The following is a 20,735-nucleotide window of genomic DNA, read 5'->3' as shown; positions in this document are numbered from 1 at the left end:
GTTATGCAACTCCTGCATCACACGAGTCTTGTGTTTGTCAGATAAGTTGGGTCCTAGTTGCTGTCTTCTTCTTAAGGAGACCATTTCTGTCAATGTGCAGTTTTTCCCATTCTCGGAGGAGACTATGAGAGACATGGCTGGGTGACCTGATGGTTTTGTCTTAGTCATTTTGCATCTCATTAGGCTACCGGCCCAATGTGTGGGTCATCTGACTGACTCTGCCTAATTTCAGTAATAGGGAGAGGGGTTGGCTATATTGGCCATTGTCTGCTGATTGCTGAGCAAGGGCAACTGTAGGCTATAGTGGATACAGTGCATTTTCATGCACTGTAATGATCTTGTTATCTCTCTCTTCTTTTTGTTTTTTGTTTGAAATTGAACAAAATTCAATCCCCCCCTCCCCCCCCAAAAAATAATAAAAAAAATAGATTGGGACCATTGCACTAAGTCAGAGGCGGCGAGAAATACAGTGTAACGACTGGAGTACACAGGGAGGCGGTCTTATGTTCGCACAAGTGGAGTGCAGTGCAGTCGTGATCTTTTTAGAAGTCATCATGGCGCTCGATTCGTCACTTAAAGGTAAGAAGCTCATGGTAACCGAGACATATTTTAAAACCCAAAAAGCATTATTGTCGACTTCTGTTTTGAATCCTGGTTACACGAAACGTTTTGTCCGGTTTTTGACCGGATTGTCCGGACAGTTCAAGGAGAAAAAGGAGAAACCAGTCAACGTTACTGTTTAGCCCATAGCTAACATCAATGTTAATTTTGGTGTAGCATAACGTTATGGATTGATTAACGCTGATGTGAAATAACCAGCAATCGGCATGTTAGTTAACTTAGCGAGGATGTGTAGGATAATGACGTTAACCAAAGAAAAATGATGATGACATCGGTTAGCTTAACGGAGACCCCCATGGAAATTAACGTTAGGGAGGTGATTGCACTAAAACAGTCTTGAAATACGGTAATTTAGCCATGTCCGATGTGACTTTTGAGAAGGGGTTTGTTTACAAAGGATGACATGTGTTAGCAGTGGCTAACGTAAACTAATGTAACGCGTGGAAAGCATGAAATGGGTTAACGTAACGTTAGTATGCCTTCGGTTGGTAGCATTTAACTAACATAGCTTTCAAACGAACCGAGACCTAACTTATCAGCTAGCAAGCCAGTTGGTGACACTAGCAAGGTATCGATAACATTAGCGTTATTTGGTCCGAACCATGTCGATTTGTGAAGACCTCAGCGTATGGCGGGGAATGCCCTAATGTTAACGTTAACTTAGACACTGCTTGGCTTTAGAAGAAGGATGCTGCCAGTTAAAGATGGTTAACGTTAGCAAATATGACATCAGTTTTAGCAGCGGCTGCGTTAACGTTAGAGTAGGCTACGGATCTGCTGTGAACTGCAAACAAGTTTCACTGTCCACGGCAATACCTGACATAGATAGATAGATAGATAGATACTTTATTGATCCCCAAGGGTCATGTTGGGGAACGCTACTTCATCACATCATGTTAAAGCAATAGTGCTAGCTGCTAGTGCGCAACAGTTTGACACAAGTGTTATGGTTTTAATGACCATAAGTTTGGCTAAAATCGGCTTCAAATGAATTCATTTGAATGTAATGTGGTCTTGTGAAGGACATGAACGGGAGCTACAGAGAATATCGCAGTTCGGTATGCGGTAGGCCTACAGCCGAAAAATGAAAAGAACAAAGATCTAACGTTAGCCCTGACCTCCCTGAGGTCCTATTAAGCTATAAACCGCAGGTTGGATTCGAACAAGCATTAATTATGGGCACTTGGAGCTTGGACCCATTTGTGGTAGGTAGGGATGTTGCAGCCGCTTATGCCACCCCCATCTCCCCCATTATCAAGACATCCTATAATCAAAAAGTATAATATGAAACAATTTAAATAGGGGCTAATTTTCCCGTGTGCAAAAGTCAAAAACAGCACACAACTAAGTGAAAGGTTGGACACACTCAAAATGGCAAGGTGTTAAACTATTAAGTAGGCCATACCTAGATATGCTTTGTGTTTAAAACCATGAAAACCAGTAGTCTGCCACAGCTAACTTCAAGCACAATACTGCAGTTACTGCCTTTTTGCTTTGTAGGGCAGAATAGACCTGTATTTTCGCAATGTCTTAGTTTTAAAATGACAATAGCATTGGTTCTACTTAATTGAACTGATACCTGAACCCTCCCCTTTCGATCAGTGGTACCTCCGGACAGTGAGGGTAAATCTGTGAAAGTTTGTCATTTTCCAAAAGTGCGTCAGCGGCATGGATGGTGTGCCTGACCAATTAGATATGTTCAGAGGTCTGTGCATTTACCCATAAAAGTTCAGGACTTAATGTGTGACATCAGCTATAGAGTGCATCTTGATAATTTTTTTCATGTTCATATCTTCCACAACTCCAGGAAATCCTTTTAGCCACTTGATCGACACTCTCCCATGTGGAAAATATGATGGCCAGAAGTATTTCAATCCACTTAAAATGAATGATCCAAGATATGGTAAGTGGCTTGAAGAGCAGTCGTAGCTTTAATGTCATCATAGTGTTTTTGGTAACATCGTTACCAAAGGCTCCAAGCAGTCCGGCTGCAGCTTGTTTTTGTTCCTATGATAATTCTTATTTTTCTCTGCTAAAAGTGGTTGTGCAGTGAAACTTCACAATATGGTCCCAGAGACACTTACTACTCAGACCCCCCAAACCTACATATTGACTCATATCTGAAATGCAGTGAGACCTTTGGGTATACTACGAATCTCAATTAGTGGGTTGGCGAGGTATGTTGTGCTCAAAGCCAGGGTATGCTGTGACACGAAAGTGGCTCTGTTTTAGCGTCGCTATATTACCATGGTATCTTATGCTCGCAACCAAACCTGGTCGGGAGCAGGTTATGTGCTAAGTTATAGCTCAAATCGTGAAAAACTACCGCCCTCTGACCAATCCTACTGACTACTAACCAATCAATTATTTTGAAAAACTAAGTTATCTAGTGTTTGAGATTCTGTCATAACTCTTACAGGTGCAGCTCCGCCTCTTCAAACGTTTTGAAACTCGAAGGCTCTTTTAACTATGTTGCACATGCAGATATATCACTACTATGGACGTGCATACCATACAATATCTGATGACCATCCATTTTTTGATGTTATAGGTTAGACACTAAAAATGACCACCATAGATTACGCTGCCGCTCATAAATGCTGAAGTAATCTTTTTTAAAATATAGGCGGTCTTGTGCATCTCCACGTTTCACGATTGGTCAAAGTCACCCAAACCACGAGAACACGCACAGATCTGAGCTGAAAGCCTAGTTTGACAAATTCACCCGTGAGTGAGTTTCATGATACCTCTCAACTCAGATTGTGACTTTTGTATTTGTCGATCCAGGTTATCCAAAGAAAGCTTGGTTATGTTCATTCGTAGTATACCCCACTGGACACAAACCTCTTGCATTGTTGTAATCTTTGCATTCATCTGCATCTTTGAGTCATTAGTCTCCTGCTCTAAAATCATTCAACCAGGCAAAAAAATACAAATTGGAAGTTCTCTGTTTTCTTGATTTGATCATATGCACCGGTCACTATGATCAACATGTTGCAACATGTCACCTATATAATTAAACATTTTGTTTTTAGTTTTTTTGTTTGATATGATGGTTTTAATGTTGAAGGTAGACATGAATGATACAAAAATGTAATTCGCAAGGTGCAACTACTGATTATTTAAAAAAAGACCATAAAAAGCTTCTTTTGTGTAAGTAAGTTTTCACAAAAGAAGTTTTAACAGCATAATGTTTTTTGTTCAAAAAGGAATATACATTTTTTTTGAATAAAGTTATGATTCTTCATGTATATTTGAGAGAAAATATCATACTTGAATCATTCACCTTGCAGTTTTATGCCAATATTACAGTTGTACTGTATGATGTTTCTCTCTTGCACTGAACGACACTGTCCTGAAAACAGCCATTTTAAGACATTAGTAGTCTTCTTTTCTTTAATATTGACAACAGTAGCTGTATGTTATGAAGCTACACTACAATGACTGTATGTTTAGACATTCTGTGGAAGGACTACATGTATGCTGTAGTGTGCCACGCTTTAGTAATAACTAGATATACCGCAGAGCAACACAAAATATGACCGCCGCTCAGTCCAGCACATTCTCCACAAAAATAAATCATGCTTGTCAATTTGTCTCTATCTCCTACTTCCTCCCCTATTTGTGTGTGTAAATGAGTGTGTGCAGATTTACCAACTAACTGTTCTTTCTTTAACAGAGGGATTGCCCTTATCAATCCGTGTCCTTTTGGAGGCAGCTATAAGAAAGTGTGATGGGTTTTATATTAAGGAGGAGGATGTCCATAACATACTAGATTGGCAACATCAACAGAATGTAGCAGAAGTGCCCTTTGCCCCAGCACGGGTCCTTTTCCAGGACTTTACGTGAGTTTCTTTTTTTATTTATTTTTAAAATATATTTATTTATTTTCATAAGTCTTCTTATTGACTTTTTCATCACATTGCAAACAATACATAATTTCTGGCACTCTATAATTATAGTAATAATAATAATTATTATTATTATTGTTATTATTATTTATTATTTTTAGGGGCATTCCTGCCATGGTGGATCTAGCAGCAATGAGGGATGTTGTCACTAAGCATGGCGTGAACCCCAGCCGTGTCAACCCCAAATGTCCAACAGTTCTGCTCATAGACCATTCCCTGCCAGTTGACTTCAATAAATGGTAAGTTTCATCGTTGACAGTTAGATTGTAAGTTCTGTTGGCTGACTTAAAGATGTACTTGAAAGAGAGAATCCCGCACACTGTCCATTACGCATGCAAACAGGTCTAAGACCGAAATGTTGTGAATGTGAACTGGAATGCATTTCCCGGTGGGAAAGTGCGAAGTGTGCTTGTTCCGACGCGCCGCGACGGCGCCCGGCAGGAGACGCGACCGCTCGCCCTCAGGTCAAAGCGCCAAAGTTTGGCCAAGACACGAAGCTGCTTCGAGTTTGGCAGCGTTGCCCTCGTTTGCCGAATTCTTACACTGACCTGACGGGTTGCCCAGGTTCATCAGTGGTATGGCCCAGAGCACCTCCAATGTAAAAATGTAGATGTCATCCCAAAGACGTAAAGAGATATAAGCCAAAATGCATTTTTGCTAATTGCGGCGCCCCCTAGTGGCCAAATTACAACACATTTACTGAGGCTACTTTGGATGGTGTCCAAAATCATCCCGCCAAATATGGTCTCGATACCTCATAGCGTTTCCAAGATTTGACCTCACTTCCTGTTTGGACGCTTCACCATCGAATTTGATTGGCTGTCAGGGCGAACGCTTTGATGTATGAAAATGAAATGTACACCTCTAAGGTCTTTAGACCTTTTGTTGAATTAAGTATGAGTTGTTCACGTGTAGCCAGCATGAAACACGTTAACCACTGAAGGAAGGAGGGAGCCTAAGGAACTAGGCATGTTTGTAGAACAAATACGAGTAATGTTAGGAGTATAGCTATCCTGTTATGTTGGAACATCCGCAGTTTACTCACTGTTGAATAAGTTGCAATGTGTTATAGCCTCAAATGGATGGTAAAATAAACAGGACAACTCACCTGTTCAAATGATGTAATAGGATAAAATTTGGTTTTGATATGTCAAAGCAACCAGGCTGTTACTGGTTAACGTTTCTGAATATGAAATCGATTTTGGATTGGTTGCATGTGATAAAAGCTATGCCATTTCCTGTCCAGACAGCATTCATATTCAGAAATACTGTACACCGGCAACAAAGACACACACACACACACACACACACACACACAAGCAACTCTTTCAAACAGAAACGTCAGTCCGTTACATCTGCCTCTTGTCCACAAACTGCATGTCGCTGAGTTGACCAGCAACGAAGACTTTCACATAAACACACACACACACACACACTTACACACACACACATACACACCACCCCCTCAAACACAAATATCTGTCTGTTACGTCTGCCTATTAAGGTTTTGCTTGTGACGTTTTGGTCACGTGATTCTATGTTCCATCGCCGACTGGTAGTCAACTGGTAGGCAAGCTGGCAAGTCAACGCACTGAACCTTCGTTGGTTAGCCTAACTTTTTCATACATTCATTTGATTAACAGGCTAGATATGGCGATAAGCCTAAGCACACTGCCGCCTCATGGAACAGGCACAACAAGCCGGCATATTTTCACCTCGTTTTTAGACACGACACGTGAACACGACCTCCCTGTACATGTTCTGCCTTCTAAAAATGGATCTTAAAAGCTACGTTTCCACCAGGCAGTATGGTACAGTTCGGTTCAGTACGTTACGTTTTGGTATGGAACCTTTTGGTACGGTTCAGTCCGGTTTGTGTACCCACTGCAAAAGGCACTACTGTATAAGATTGCTGGCTGTGCTCCATAGAGCAGCATTATCACATAATTTAAATAAACTTTTCATAAAAATAAATACAGTCGACACACAAAGCTGCTTGTTTAACACCAAGGAAGAAGAAAAAGAAGCTGCTTGTTTATGTTGCTTATGCTACTTGTTGCTGTCTTCGTTTGGTGGACAGTAACCTAGCTAGCCTATAGGTTAATCAACCTGTCTGGGTAACTGTTAATCAGACTCGCTAGACTTTTATTTACAACTGTGTCTTACTGGAGTAGGTATAGTAATCAACACTTCACCGTCTGGTCAGGACAGGACCTAGTTCTAGCTACCAACTGCGGGCGATGTGCTGCTACCTCGACTGCCGAGCTGCTGGTCTGCGAGCTGCCATGCTCAGCCTGGAGTCTGATCGAGCTTATGCCAAGCTGAAAACAAGCTGTTGCTGTTGGGGTCAACTGAGTTGCTGATCTGCAGCAAAGAATCTTTGATCTGCAGGGTCGCCCACGACTTCGGACGGTTCTTTGCTTCTGCTGCTTGTGCTACTGGTGCTCTCCAGCCGGCCTGCCTATTGAATCCACCGGTTGGTTCAAGGCTGTGTGTCATCATTGCCCTGGGACTTTTCTCGGTCGTCTGACTCGGATGCAGTCAATTGGAATAAGTTGGCGTGGACTTTTCTGATTTTGTTTGCTTTTATTAATTATTTGACATTTTGTTTTGCCTAGTGTTGCAAGTGTTTTTGTTAATCTATGTTATTTTATTATATGTTAATTGTTGTTTGGTGTCTGTCTTTGTATGTCTTGGTGTCACGGGTACGCAGGCGATTACGCCGCTCCGTCCGGCATCTTTTGTCTTGTGTCTTGTTATTTTGTAAATTTGTTTGTTCTTTGTTGCCACGGGTACGCTGGCGACTACACCACTCCGTTCGGCACTGTCTCTGTGCACGTGAAATGCGCTATGTTTGTGGTTGTCTAATGTCTGATGTCTGTACAGGAACGCTGTGCGAATACGCCGCTCTGTCTGGCACCTGGCTATTTTGTGTTTTCAATTCATTTGTGAAGCGACCTTGGGTGTCTTGAAAGGCGCTATATCAATAAAATGTATTATTATTATTATTATTATTAACATTGCAGAGCTTGAAGACGTGCTTTATAGACAACTGTAAGCTAGATAGTTTACTAGAAACGTTTGCAAGTATCCATCTGCTGATGCAAAGGCTAGCAAAGTAGCTTAAAGTTAAAGTGACAGTCGTGGCCACTGGCTAGCACGGAATGCTAATTGATTCTGATATATTAGCTCTAACAACTTGGATTTGAAACACGCATAATAACTTATAACTTGGGTTCATGTGACAAGTAGTTTATGTTAGCCTACAATTACAAGTCAAGTTTTGGTTCACTGTAGTTAATAGTTTTGCACGTCATGGATGTGAGCACCACCAGGTAGGCTAAGCTCTGTCATTTATTTGGCCATGTTGTGAGTTAGTAGCCTGACGAGCCAGACCCACATCAAGATGTAGGGTCTGGACACTCACCGTAGACAGGGCTCAATCAGAGGGGTGGGATAAACAGTTGTCTTTCAAATTCCCTCCCCGCAATAGGATAACGCTAAACGAATCATCTTCTTGTTTTCAAGTAGCAGGATGCGTAACCTTCCCTCTCCACGCAATAGGATAACGCTAAAGGAATCATCTTCTTGTTTTCAAATAACAGGATGCGTTACCGTCGCAACTTCTGGTCGCATGTCAGTCACCATTATTTTAAGCCCTGTGATTGGGCCGCTGGTGCTGGGGGTTCTCAGCTCCCTGGCTCAATGGATCGTGCCTAGACTGCCCCGCCAGCCAAATTACATTTGCTGCCGTTAGGGGCGTCTAGATTTCTAGGCTAGTGAGTTAGGCTATGTGCTACGTTTTGAAAAGACAGAAACTATGGTGCTTATAATTATGTGACCAGTTTCGAGGTAATTACACGTTCGTGAAAAGTAAAAAATAATGTTTGTGTTGGAGTGTCAAGATAAGATATTGTGGCAGGGTAAGTAGCCAGTAAAGTAACGTAGAGGACAGGCTACCAGCTGCATGACAACACGAGGCCTCAACACTAAACCGCTAGTTAATCAAATAAGATTCACCCACCTGACATAAAATTAGCCGGACACTGACACGTTTCTGTCCATCATCATTTCAGTTCAATCAGTTGTAGACTACAAGCTTCTAATGTCTCGGATATGGCACACTCAGTTTGTTTGCGGTCTTTGCTGGCAATTTTCTTTTTGAACGATTAGGACAACCGTGTAGCCACAACGAAATTGTACTATTTTAAGACGGGAACGTACCATTTTTTTTTTTATCAAATAAATAGTTATTAATACAAAATCTACTAAACCAGAAACTGACTTTCTATTAGGGCTTACATTACGTTCTCCTGCATTTTCCCAACCACTTCATCAGGTGGCGACAGCTAATACCGTACCACAAACGGAAACGATTAAACAATTTTCTTCCTATTGTAGCTAGCAAACAAATTCTACGCAAGTAGTTGCCATCTCTTAATCTGTGTTTCGATCATAAAAAATATATTTCGGAGATATTTGTAACCGTAGTAACTACAGTAGGCCTATGTGTAACCCCGCTGATATGTACGGTTCTGCCTACCACTCTGCCTACCACTCCAGTTGTAAACAAACGGTCACATGACATTAAGGCATTATGACATTCGTGGATGCAAAACCTTAATTGTCCACAAACTGCATGTTGCACAGTTCACCCACATCTACCCACAATTCTTTGATTTATAAATAACCCCAGCATTAAAAAACTGCAATGTGTCAAATCTTAATATGTATAATGTATGTACATATACTGTATGGGCAATTCCATGCAAAACTGTCAAGTCCATAACCCCACACAGCATCATACTATGATGTGGATGATGATTTCTTAAAAGTTTACCATTTCGCTCTTCTTGTTTGTACAACATATTCGATGACATTGTTAACAATCATTTGCATTAACCCCCTTTTCCACTCTTATGTCTCAACATATACTGGAGTCACATTCATAAACATAAACAGGATCCTAGGTTCTCAATTTGCTGGACTCACTGTCTACCATAAAGTTAAAGAATAGTAATAACAGAAGAAAAGGTAAGACGATGTTGATAGCGTGATTAACTAGTGTGGTGCCTCCACTGAAGAATTTCTATACCACTGCCCTGATGGAAATATGTAAATCCTCAGAAATGTCAAGTGACTACAGTTATTTCTACCTGCTTTGTTATAGCTTATCCTAAATGAAATACTATTATTACATTGCATGTCAATGCAATGTACTGTTATCACTGTTCTTCTTATAGTTATTCTTCTTCCGACCAAAATCAACTATCAAAGGCTCTTAAACCACTGAACCGTTTGACGTCATTCAAACACTCCTACACAGGTCTTGTCACGGAGATTTGTTCTATGTATTTTTCACATTTGTGAACTTCATACTTTTTGAGATATTTACGATAAAAAAGTTTAAAATTCCCATAGAGTTTACATTGAGACCCTTTGGCGGCAAAGACTAATTGTTACGTCAGTGCTCAGCTGTCAGTAATCAAGGATCTCTGAGTCTGATCCAAAGCCATGCCATCACCGCTGCGCTAAACCAGGCTAAACGTGAATGTTACGTTACGTCTACAGCTGTGAAAACATTCTACCATGCCACTGTAATCCAGGACGTTGTCGTCTTGTCTCCTGTTAGGCTACTCCTTACTTGATTTGTTTATATCGTTACAGTAGCCTAACCGGTTTGCTCTCGGTAACGTTATCAACAGCTAAAGACAATCTAACCTAACGTCAATGTAAACACTGTATTAAGCTAACGACAACCAAACTTGCTCCAGGCTAACGTTTAACGTCGGGGTAGGCTGCAAGCCGAAAAGGGTTTAGCAAACTAGTCGTTAGACTTGCCAGCCAGGCAATCATTTAAAGCTTTCGGTATCATTCACAAATTAAAAACCTAAGCTTATTGTACATTCCTATTAGGACAATCACGCACCTGAACACACTTCGAAGAACTAGCTCATCCTGTAAAATGTGTAGCCTACATAAAAAATATCCTACTGTAAGCTAACGTTACATTTGCTAGATATCCTACCTGTTGCTGCATCATCGTTGATTGGCGTTGTTTGAGAATGAGATTGTATTCCGTATTCCATGCTTTTAACCTGCATTAGTGTAGATATGAAGGCTATAACCTACCAGTCGTTTCACTACTAAAGTGTCAGCTCTTGCAACTCGTTTGAAGTTGGCAACTTCATTTCAGTCTTTTCAAATTCTAATAAATGAAGAGTTATTTTCCAAAATAGCCAATATCCACAATTTTGATGCATTTTCATAAATCACTTTTTAAATGTGACTTTCCAAGTAATTTCAGTGGAATTGTAATTGGGTAATTGTTATTTATCTATTCGTCTGTGTAGCCTAGTTGTCTTTTTTAACTATAGGCCTAATACAATGATGTCAGTAACCTTTTTGCATTTACATGCAATGGTAATTCCTTCCATGGAATTACATTTTCTAGTTTACTATTGTTGTTGTATGTTTTCTAACTCAGGGCATTGCTGTAAAAGAGCTTGATGCTCAGCCAATTTCTCCCTGAATAAAAAACGGATGATGATGATGATGAAGATATGCTGGTTTTAGCTTCATTTTATGATACTTTTAACTTCCTCTATGGTGTTTATCCTTTTGTGTGTGTGTGTTTGTCCGTGTGTGTGTATGCATTGTAGCACTTTGAGATCATTTATTTGATGTAAAGCGCAATATAAATAACATGTATTATTATTATTATTATTATTATTATTATTATTATTCAGTGTCCTAGGCAGATATTGACTTTGGACTGTGTTGGGAGCGAAGCACTGCTACATCGCGCAACACATCAGTTCTTTCTCACTTACGCAAGGACAATCTCTGTCAATATCTGCCTAGGAAATCGCTTAGTTACGTGCGTTTTCTTTACTTCAGCACCCTTACGCTCCATAATGTTTAATAGCTAGCAAGCTCATTGCAGGATTGTTGAATATCAGCACTTTAGTAACATTACCTTTGTAGACATTGTAGACTTACATACCAAATAATTAAATCAAATTTCGACATAAGCAGAACTTACAAACCTCATCACCCAAAGGAACATCCAAAGAGGTTGTGGTGGTTCTTAGCGTTTGGGTGTGTGGCGGCTGCTGTAGTTGTAATATATACTATGAACGAGGCAGCACTATAGATGTTGGTTGCAATATCAGTCGGGCAATAGATTGTATATTTAGACTTGTGAATAATGCAATGCGTTAGTCCAGTTTTGAAGCGTTAGAGGCATACATAATTCTCTCTGTCTTTTGATGATTTTTCAAATGTTCTCAGATTGATAACAGACCTGGTTAAATGTTTTACCTATATCATTTATGATTGGTATGTTTCTGTTTCGTCTGAAGTGCTATTCAGAATGCCCCAAACCCCGGTGGTGGAGAAGGTCATGGAGTTCGTGTTCATTCATCTCACACTAGACCTGTGCAGGAAGGAAATCCATGTAGTGGGCAGCGTAGCTGCAGCAGAGGTACCTGCAGTGACCCACCTCTCAGCTCTGGCAGACTTGCTTCGGTCCAGATAGAGAACACGCCTCTGCTTTGTCCATTCCACCTCCAGCCAGTTTCTGAGTAAGTAGATATACCACAGAATCACATATAGTAGTAAGTAGGATTAGTATTATGATTGAGTATTTGTCGAATCAGAGCCACATCTGCTGTAAATACTGTAAGGTAACATGCCTGCTCGTGATGACGTGCTAATATACATCCCATTCAAATCCTTAACAGGAGGGCCCTACCGTGTAGAAAAACGTTTTCGACTTATATAGACGCCCAATAGCTCAAAAAAATGTAATTTGTATCGACTCACTATACATTATCAAAGGTGGAATTGTCCAGCTTCAGAAAGTAAGTCTTATCACATATCTGTGGCAACCATTCACTCAAACCAGCTGATTCTAATTATCACAACTCTTCAGCCAGGTAGAGCAGCTAATTGATGAGATCACATGTTAACCCTCTAAGCGCCACCGTCGAGTTAACTCGACAAGATGCGGTACTGGATAAAACGGCCGATTTTGCCAAATAGGGTGTCAAATTTCGTTCAAACTCCCTGCCACTAGTTGGCAGACATGTCATACTACGTCCCTGACTCAGAATTACATCATGCTTCTACAAAATATTTGAGCAAGGGCACTTTAAACCAGTGCGAAATATCAGGTGAGCGAGCTTGCGTGTGAGCCATTGTATCAGAGCGGTATTGTGACCGTAAACGAGTATTAGCATTAGATAATCGTTTAAACACATAGAAAAAGTTTACCAGGAATGAAGTGTTGGGTCCTCTGTTCGCTGACAGTTATTCTGAAGGGAAATATCTGCCTTCAGAAGATGACAGGGATTTGTTTATTCACACGCGTCTCTGCCTAGCAATGCTGCAGCTGGACAACGTGAGCGATAAGTCCTACACCAAGCGCAAACGTGGATCCTTTGCCCAATGTCAGTGTTAGGAACATTATTTCACGGGTCTAGGTGTTCATAGGGAAGTTAGAAGACCCTCATCAGACGTATTATTTGTGTAGAGAACGACAGTATTGGTCGGGGCACTGCCATTTTATCGCGCTAGCCATATTGCCCTTTCGTTTTCCTTGTGCCTCTCCATAATTGCGGGGACAGGTAAGGTGATGGAGAATTTGTCTAATACTATTGGGTATGTCGGTATGGAGGTCAAAGTGTCCATAGGAGAACTGTGGGGCAACGTAGCAGCAGTGTGGGTAGTCGCAATGAGAATGAGAACGAAAGCCATGCTGATTCATTCCACTCGGGAGGCGCGCGTGGCAGATACAGGGTGCCGTCGGACAAAATAGGCAACAGCTGTAGGCAGTGAGGGGTGGGTTTTTATGTTATGCCTTGCAATGAGAAGTAGGCATATCGTGAAACAGTTAGCAGACCCTCATCAAACGTGTTAGTTGTGTGGAGAACGAAATCTTATGGTCGGGGGACTGTGTTTTTTTATTGCGCTAGCCATATTCTCCCTCGACAGTGACCGTGTGCCTCTCCATAATCGGAGGAGGACGGTAATGTAGTGGAGCCTTTGTCTAATATCAATAGATGTAGGAGAGCTTGGGGAAACGTAGCAGCAGTGTAGGGAGTCGCAAGGAGAATGAGAGAACAGAGCCTTGATTCACTCCACTCGGGAGGCGCGCGTGGCAGACCTACAGGCTGTCATCAGACAAAATAGGCAACAGGTGTAGGCAGTGTGGGGTTGGTTTTTATGTTATGCCTTGCAATGAGAAGTACCATGAAACACTGCAAAAGTGTCACCTGTATGAATAGGGATTCATTATATTTACAATAAAAAGCCTACTACAGAAATTTGCATTCCCATCATCTTTCCATTTATTACTTATTAGGCTACACTATTGATTTACTATTTCCCTGACCATTTAGTATGGCACAATGTGTGTTCTTTTTGTGTGTACATGTCCTTGTGATGTGAATGTCTGTCAACTAAAAAATAATAATAATAATAAAAAAAAAAACACAAAGTGGCAGATCTAAAGGCCATAGTCAAAATACAGGTGTAGGCAGTGTGTGGTGGCCCTTTGTGTTGTGCCCTGCAATTAGAGGTACCACACCATGAAACACTACAAGAAGTGTCACCTGGATGAACAGGGATTCATTATCTCTATGGCAAAAGGCCTGCTACATAAATTCGCAGCATCATCATCATTCCCATCATCTTGCTATTAGTAGCCTATGATGATTTACTATTTCCCTGACCATTCAGTATGGTACAATGTTTGTTCTTTTTGTGTTTTCATGTCCTGGTGATGTGTATGTCTGTCAGCAAAAATATTATTAATAATAATAATATTAATATTTTTATAATAATATAAAAAAAATCATGAAAATTCAAAAATCCAGATGGCCGCCACCATGACGTAATGGCGTGACGTCATAATATGCAAATTAGTTGGATACATTTAATCCCTACATAAACTTTGGGTCATCCTTAATATTTCTCTAATTTACAGAAAGTCTCTATCTCTTATCACTTTTAAGTTAAAGCCTTTTGAAATTAATTAGTCAAAATTGAAGGTTTTAGGAAAAAACCTCTGGCGCCTAAAGGGTTAAGTTCACAGCCCAGGTAGAACCAATACATGATTGGTTCTACCTGTGTTTTCCATCTCTGAACATTATATCTACATACTGTACATGCCATTTGATTGGAGGCTAGTCTCACTTTGTCCCACAGCAACATTAAAATAGTTTAACTTGTGTGTATTGTTTCTGTTAATAATGTATAGTATTAATTGTCTATTTCATTATAATATTCAGATTTATCATAAATACTAGATCATTCACATGTATTTTAAGTTTGTTAAAGGAAGGGGGGTGGAGGTGGGGTCACATTTGAACATTTAAACATTTACTGGAAAGTAACGCAATAGTTACATGCTCAAGTAACTAGTTACTTTTAACATTTGTAACTGAGTAAGTCATTTAGTTTTTGGAAGGAGTAACTAGTAACTGTAACTATTTACTTTTTAAAAGTAACTTGCTCAACACTGGTCGTCATCTCATAAAGGGATAGTCCGCCATTTTTGGAAGTAAGCTCATTTTCCAACTCCCCTTGAGCAAAACAATCGATATTTGCCTTTTCCCCATTCACCCAGCCAGTGAGATCACGCACTACTTACTGCTTGTTGCCTATGGGGACTATTTTCAGATATCACTTCCCTTGATTGTTACGCCAGATGAGAGTGTAGTTCCATGTCAAATCAGCCTAGAAAATGCCAGGTTTCATTTTCAGTTGGTCTTATTGTACTTTATAACTTGAAGAGACACGTTTTAATGGGAAAATTACCGGAAATCTTAGTCACTTTTAAGCATAATGCTAGCAGGCGAGAAGCTAATGGTCTAATCCGATTCAATGATCTATGCTAGGCTGAAGCTAAAAGTTGTATTGCCAGACTCACAGAATGGCTGGATGAATGGGGGAAAAGGTAAATATCGATTGTTTTGCTCAAGGGGAGGTGGAAAATGAGCTTATTTCCAAAAATTGCGGAATATCCCTTTAAGATTTTAAAATCAGTGCAGTTTTTGTCTGCTCAGAGAAGTCCATTTGTTTTTACATTTATTCACAAGTCTCCAATCCTTTTTACGGTAAATCGGTTGATGAAATGTGTAGGCCACTGCGCTAAAGCTGTTTTCCTGAAAACCCTGCCTAATCCCAAAACTTCATCTGTAGGCCAGAAGCAACTTTCAAGAACCAAGAGATGGAGCTCATCCGAAATAAGGAGAGGTTGCAGTTCCTAAAGGTAATGTTACACTTATATCCACATTTACTCTTCTGTCTACATTTCTTCCTTTCCTTAGTCTTCGTAGTAAAAAAAAAAACATGTAATTTGTTTTGTCTCCAGTTTAAATGTCATATGGGAAGTTAGTTGCTACCAATTACTGCTACCAACACTGAAATCACTAAATGCTTTGGTTTTTGTGTTATTACGTTCTTAACAAGATTTTATTGTAAAGAATTAAGTTTATAAAGGGTGAAAGTGGCAAATCTCAAATCTTTTTTCACCGACTCTCGCTGTCTCTTGCTGCACAAGTCACCCGTTTTCACACTCTACAACAAAAAAACTCCTCCTACATGTTATCTAGAATAGAATAGAATATATACTTTTTTGATCCCGTGAGGGAAATTCAGTTCTCTGCATTTAACCCAATTTAACCGAATTAGTGAACACACAGCACACAGTGAACACACAGTGAGGTGAATTACACAACCCAGAGCAGTGAGCTGCCTGCCCAACCAGCGGCGCTCGGGGAGCAGTGAGGGGTTAGGTGCCTTGCTCAAGGGCACTTCAGCCGTGGTGGACTGGACTTCTAGACTCCTTGTGTTGTGAGTTATGAGCTTCTGAGTTTCTCAAACTATGGGCCGCATAACGTGGAGACTGCTGGTCCGCGAGGCATGGAGTGAAATTAGGTCCGGTGCTTCACCTGATAATTTGCTGCGCAATTGATCAAGCAACCGCGGACCGACAGAAAAAGAAAGCAAACGTGTCTGCAATCAGGAGGAAATGGAAATAGTGATTAAACATAGAGCCATACAATTAAGGGGTGGTATGAACGTTCATTGAATGCAAGCGTGTGGGTTTGCATGACAGAAACTGAAACTGCATAACGTTGGTGGCAAAGCTCCACTTAAACCTGTTGCCTACCAGAGTATGATGCTTGCATGAGGGAAACATCCCAAAACAATAGCACCCATATAATTGCTGTTGTTTTCAGAAGTATCTCTCATGCAACCATGCAAAACCAATGCACTATTGTCATTATATCTTATACTAGTAAAGCAGGCCTCTGATGTGCATAGGACATGTGCACATGCATAGTTTTCATAAACTTTTTGTGAACAATTTTGCCACTTTAAACATTGATTGCTTTAAAGTGAAAGTTCATGTCTAACAGCATAGCATAATAATTGTGATAATACACTGATGAGGAGATGGAGAGCATTCTTAATCACGTATGGAGTAGAGTAGGGTCCAGTTTAAATAACCAAAGTCAGTTTGGGAAAAGGCTCGAGGATCTCATACCTGCAAATTCGTCGCTTTTCGATGAAATTCGCCGTTTTCATAACAAAATAGGTCATTTTCATGATTCATCTAAATCCCAAGAGGTTTTTTTTAGGGGGGGGAGGGGCGAGACAAGAACATTTCCATCTTCTCTGCTACTTTTCTCTATCGACCTGTTAAAAAACAGTACATTTGGCCAGTCACGTTTAACTGATTTGGTCAATCACAGTCAGGACAGATGAAATCCGTCTCCAACACAGATGAACTAGTAACGGCAGTTTGTCCTGTACATAATAGAAATTTGTGGCGGAAAGAAGTAGGCTAGTTCTACAAACAAGACAGTTTTAGCGCAGGGCTCTACAGTGCTCCCATTTCACTCGCATTTCACTCGCAACAAATATTTCGGCATGTGAACGAGGAAAACAAAACAGACGCACTTGTGCGAGTGCTTCTTGCAGCCCACAACTAAAAAAACAGTTTGTCACCTTTTTCACACCTTCTGAGTTTGCAGGCCTGGAGCCTTGATAAGTGTTAATCTAACTACTGAAACATAATCCAAACTCTCGCTATTTGGAAAATGTAACATCAATGTTCAATGTTATAGCTAGGTTGGCTCTTGGCTAAACAGACTATAACGTTTGATAATAGGCAAGTCCCATTTGAATCTCCAGCAAAATTCTAAATGAAAAAGAGCTGTTATGCTATAGACTGTAGAGTACAAATAAATAGGCTTTTTTTATAGAAAAACTCTTTGCTGTCCATGCAGTCCCTCTATATTGTATCCGAGTTATGTTAAATAGTGTGAAACAAAGATGCACATTTATTTTATTAACAAGTTAATTTGTTATGGCGCTTCTCAACTGTAGGGAGACCACAAGGGCAAATCTTCTTTAGTGCTGCTTTAAACATGTATTTCTGCCGTCACACTGGTTATAGCTCATCTCTCCATTCTTTATGACTGTTCTTCTGTATAGTGGTGCTCCCAAGCTTTCAGAAATGTGCACGTCATCCCTCCTGATGTTGGTACAGCTCACCAGGTGAAATTGGAGTACACATCCCAGGTGATTCAAGAAAGAGATGGACTCCTTTTCCCTGACAGTGTTGTTGGGACTGACTCTCACACTACCATGATAAATGGCCTTGGCATCCTGGGCTGGGGTGAGAAACATTGTTTATTGAGTTTTGTACATTTGACAAACAAAAACAACAAGGCACATACAATAAACCAGAAAGGAAACCAAGGATAAAATGTAGTAGCTGTAGTCTCCACAGTCATGAATCTGTACATCCATAGGTGTATGCTTACTCAAAATACACCCAGCAGTTATTAATCCCATTTAATTGGACCTGTGTATTTCCTCTGGGAGTTTGTGGTATCGAGTCAGAAGCCCAGTCATTTAGCATATTTCTTGTACATGTTAATTCTCCTAGGAGTTGGTGGTATCGAGTCAGAAGCAGTAATGCTTGGCCAGCCTGTCACGTTGACTCTTCCAAAGGTGGTGGGATGTAAGCTGACTGGGACCATCAACACACTGGCGACATCAATTGACATCGTCTTAGGGATTACAAAGGTATTTCATTTTTAACTCAAAGTGGCTATAGATGGCTGCTTGGGACTCAAAAGTTCTTTTAGGGTGTTTTCACACCTGGTCCCCTTTAAAAGAACCAAACTCAGTCCTCTTTAAGTGGACCAAAAAGTGGACCAACAGAAAAATAACTCTACTTTATGAGTAAGAGGACTGGGTTCTCTTCCTGGTCCAGTTAAGCTTTGTTGGGGCCTCAGTCCTCTCTCTGTTCACACCAGGTCCTCTAGAGCTCTCAGACCCCTACTGCACTGAATCAGAGAGGGTTAAAGCGGAGCGAGAGGCCCCAACGTTCAACCATTTCCGCGTTCTATTATTTCAATGGGGTTGGGAGGGAATCCCCCTATGCAGACCAGAGTAAGCCCTCGCTGCATTAATGCCAATGGGAGACTTGGAATGTTATCAATAAATTGGTCATTATGGCTTTCTGGATTTGTTGACGGCATTTTGGAAAGTTCTGTGCTGTGCTGTGCTATGATCTGTAAGTTGTTTCAATCATTTCAAGTCTAATAGTGTAATTTTTAGTGTATGGATCTGTTAAGAAAATAACTTAATATCAGACTGCTGCTGCCGGTTACTGTCTGGTTTCTAGCTAGCTAGCTAGCCGCTTAGTTAAGGTAACATTTTAAACGGAGTAGTGTAATTTCTTTGAAGTGACAACTACCTGAATAACATTAGTGACATTAGTTAAAGTGGATAGTTTATACTCCAATGAATTTGCAACGGTATGTACAGTCTAAGCGGAGTCTTTCAACTATAGTGACCTGGCAGCGCATAGCTGTATTGTTATAGTTAATGCCATTTACTTACATAGCTTTTTAAAGGGATATTCCGCCATTTTTGGAAATACGCTCATTTTCCACCTCCCCTCGAGCAAAACAATCGATATTTACCTTGTTCCCGTTCATCCAGCCATTCTGTGAGTCTGGCGATACAACTTTTAGCTCCAGCCTAGCATAGATCATTGAATCGGATTAGACCATTAGCTTCTCGCCTGCTAGCTTCATGTTTAAAAGTGACTAAGATTTCTGATAATTTTCCCATTTAAAACGTGTCTCCTCTCAAGTTAGAAAGTGCAATAAGACCAACTGAAAATGAAACCTGGTGTTTTTCTAGGCTGATTTGACATGGAACTACACTCTCATCTGGCGTAATAATCAAGGCAACTTGCAACCTACTGGCACTACTACTGCTTGTTGTCTATGGGGACTATTTTCAGATGCTGCGTACGATATCACTGCGCCTTCAGTACGTTTGCAAGTTGCCTTGATTATTACGCCAGCTAGCAGGCGAGAAGCTAATGGTCTAATCCGATTCAATGATCTATGCTAGGCTGAAGCTAAAAGTTCTATCGCCAGACTCACAGAATGGCTGGATGAACGGGAACAAGGTAAATATCGATTGTTTTGCTCGAGGGGAGGTGGAAAATGAGCGTATTTCCAAAAATGGCGGAATATCCCTTTAAGCTGGCGTTTGCTAGCTAGCTAGCTCGGTTTACAGACTAATTAAATTATTCAGTGCATGATTCATTGGTATCATGCATGATTTTAGACATTAATACTGTAAACACAATTATGTTTATCTGCTCTTATCATGTTAAGAGAGAGAGAGTTTATTTAGTGACTACTGTCCCGTTTTGCTCCCATAGTAACGTGTTGTGTTGCAGTATCTTGATAGTAATGAAGGAGCTTTGACTGAATCCTGAGTTCCGGGTGCGACGGTCACGTGACCAAGCTACGGCAAACGGAGAAGGTTAAACCACAGTGCAAAAAGGCGAATGGGAACCCGGTGCGCTTTGTGTTCACAATGCCTGGATTAGGCGAACCGTACCGCAGACTTTTTAGCAAACCGTACTGAGACCACCTCCCGAGGTAGTCTCAGTTTGGTTCGTTTTAAAGGAGTCTGGGTACGGTTGGAGTGTTCACATATGCGCAAAAAATGCTGAGTCATCGATCTGAGTTCGTTTAGATGGCTGAAAGGGACCAAGTGTGAAAACACCCTTAAAGGGGACCAGGTGTGAAAACACCCTTAATATTGTTGTTCTCTTGACCAATATGTTCTGACTGAAAAGGACACTGCCAC

At 40.6% G+C, this 20,735-nt stretch overlaps 1 protein-coding gene across 1 annotated transcript in view; it reads left to right on the top strand.

Moving 5' to 3' along the window:
• Positions 1-461: 461 nt before the first annotated feature.
• Positions 462-20,735, top strand: part of ireb2 (iron-responsive element binding protein 2) — a 62,244-nt gene continuing 41,970 nt past the window's right edge. Inside the window, exons 1-8 of the mRNA XM_062546917.1 lie at positions 462-579; positions 2,429-2,524; positions 4,301-4,466; positions 4,634-4,771; positions 11,897-12,118; positions 15,741-15,810; positions 18,045-18,228; positions 18,502-18,641. Of these exons, the coding sequence (XP_062402901.1) occupies positions 504-579; positions 2,429-2,524; positions 4,301-4,466; positions 4,634-4,771; positions 11,897-12,118; positions 15,741-15,810; positions 18,045-18,228; positions 18,502-18,641 (1,092 nt within the window). The 5' untranslated portion in view covers positions 462-503. The remainder of the gene's footprint in view (positions 580-2,428; positions 2,525-4,300; positions 4,467-4,633; positions 4,772-11,896; positions 12,119-15,740; positions 15,811-18,044; positions 18,229-18,501; positions 18,642-20,735) is intronic.

Source organism: Sardina pilchardus, chromosome 10 (assembly GCF_963854185.1).
Source record: "Sardina pilchardus chromosome 10, fSarPil1.1, whole genome shotgun sequence".
NCBI lineage: Eukaryota > Metazoa > Chordata > Actinopteri > Clupeiformes > Clupeidae > Sardina > Sardina pilchardus.
The sequence above is the reverse complement of the archived record's forward strand: the minus strand, read 5'-3'. Positions and strand labels throughout refer to the sequence as shown.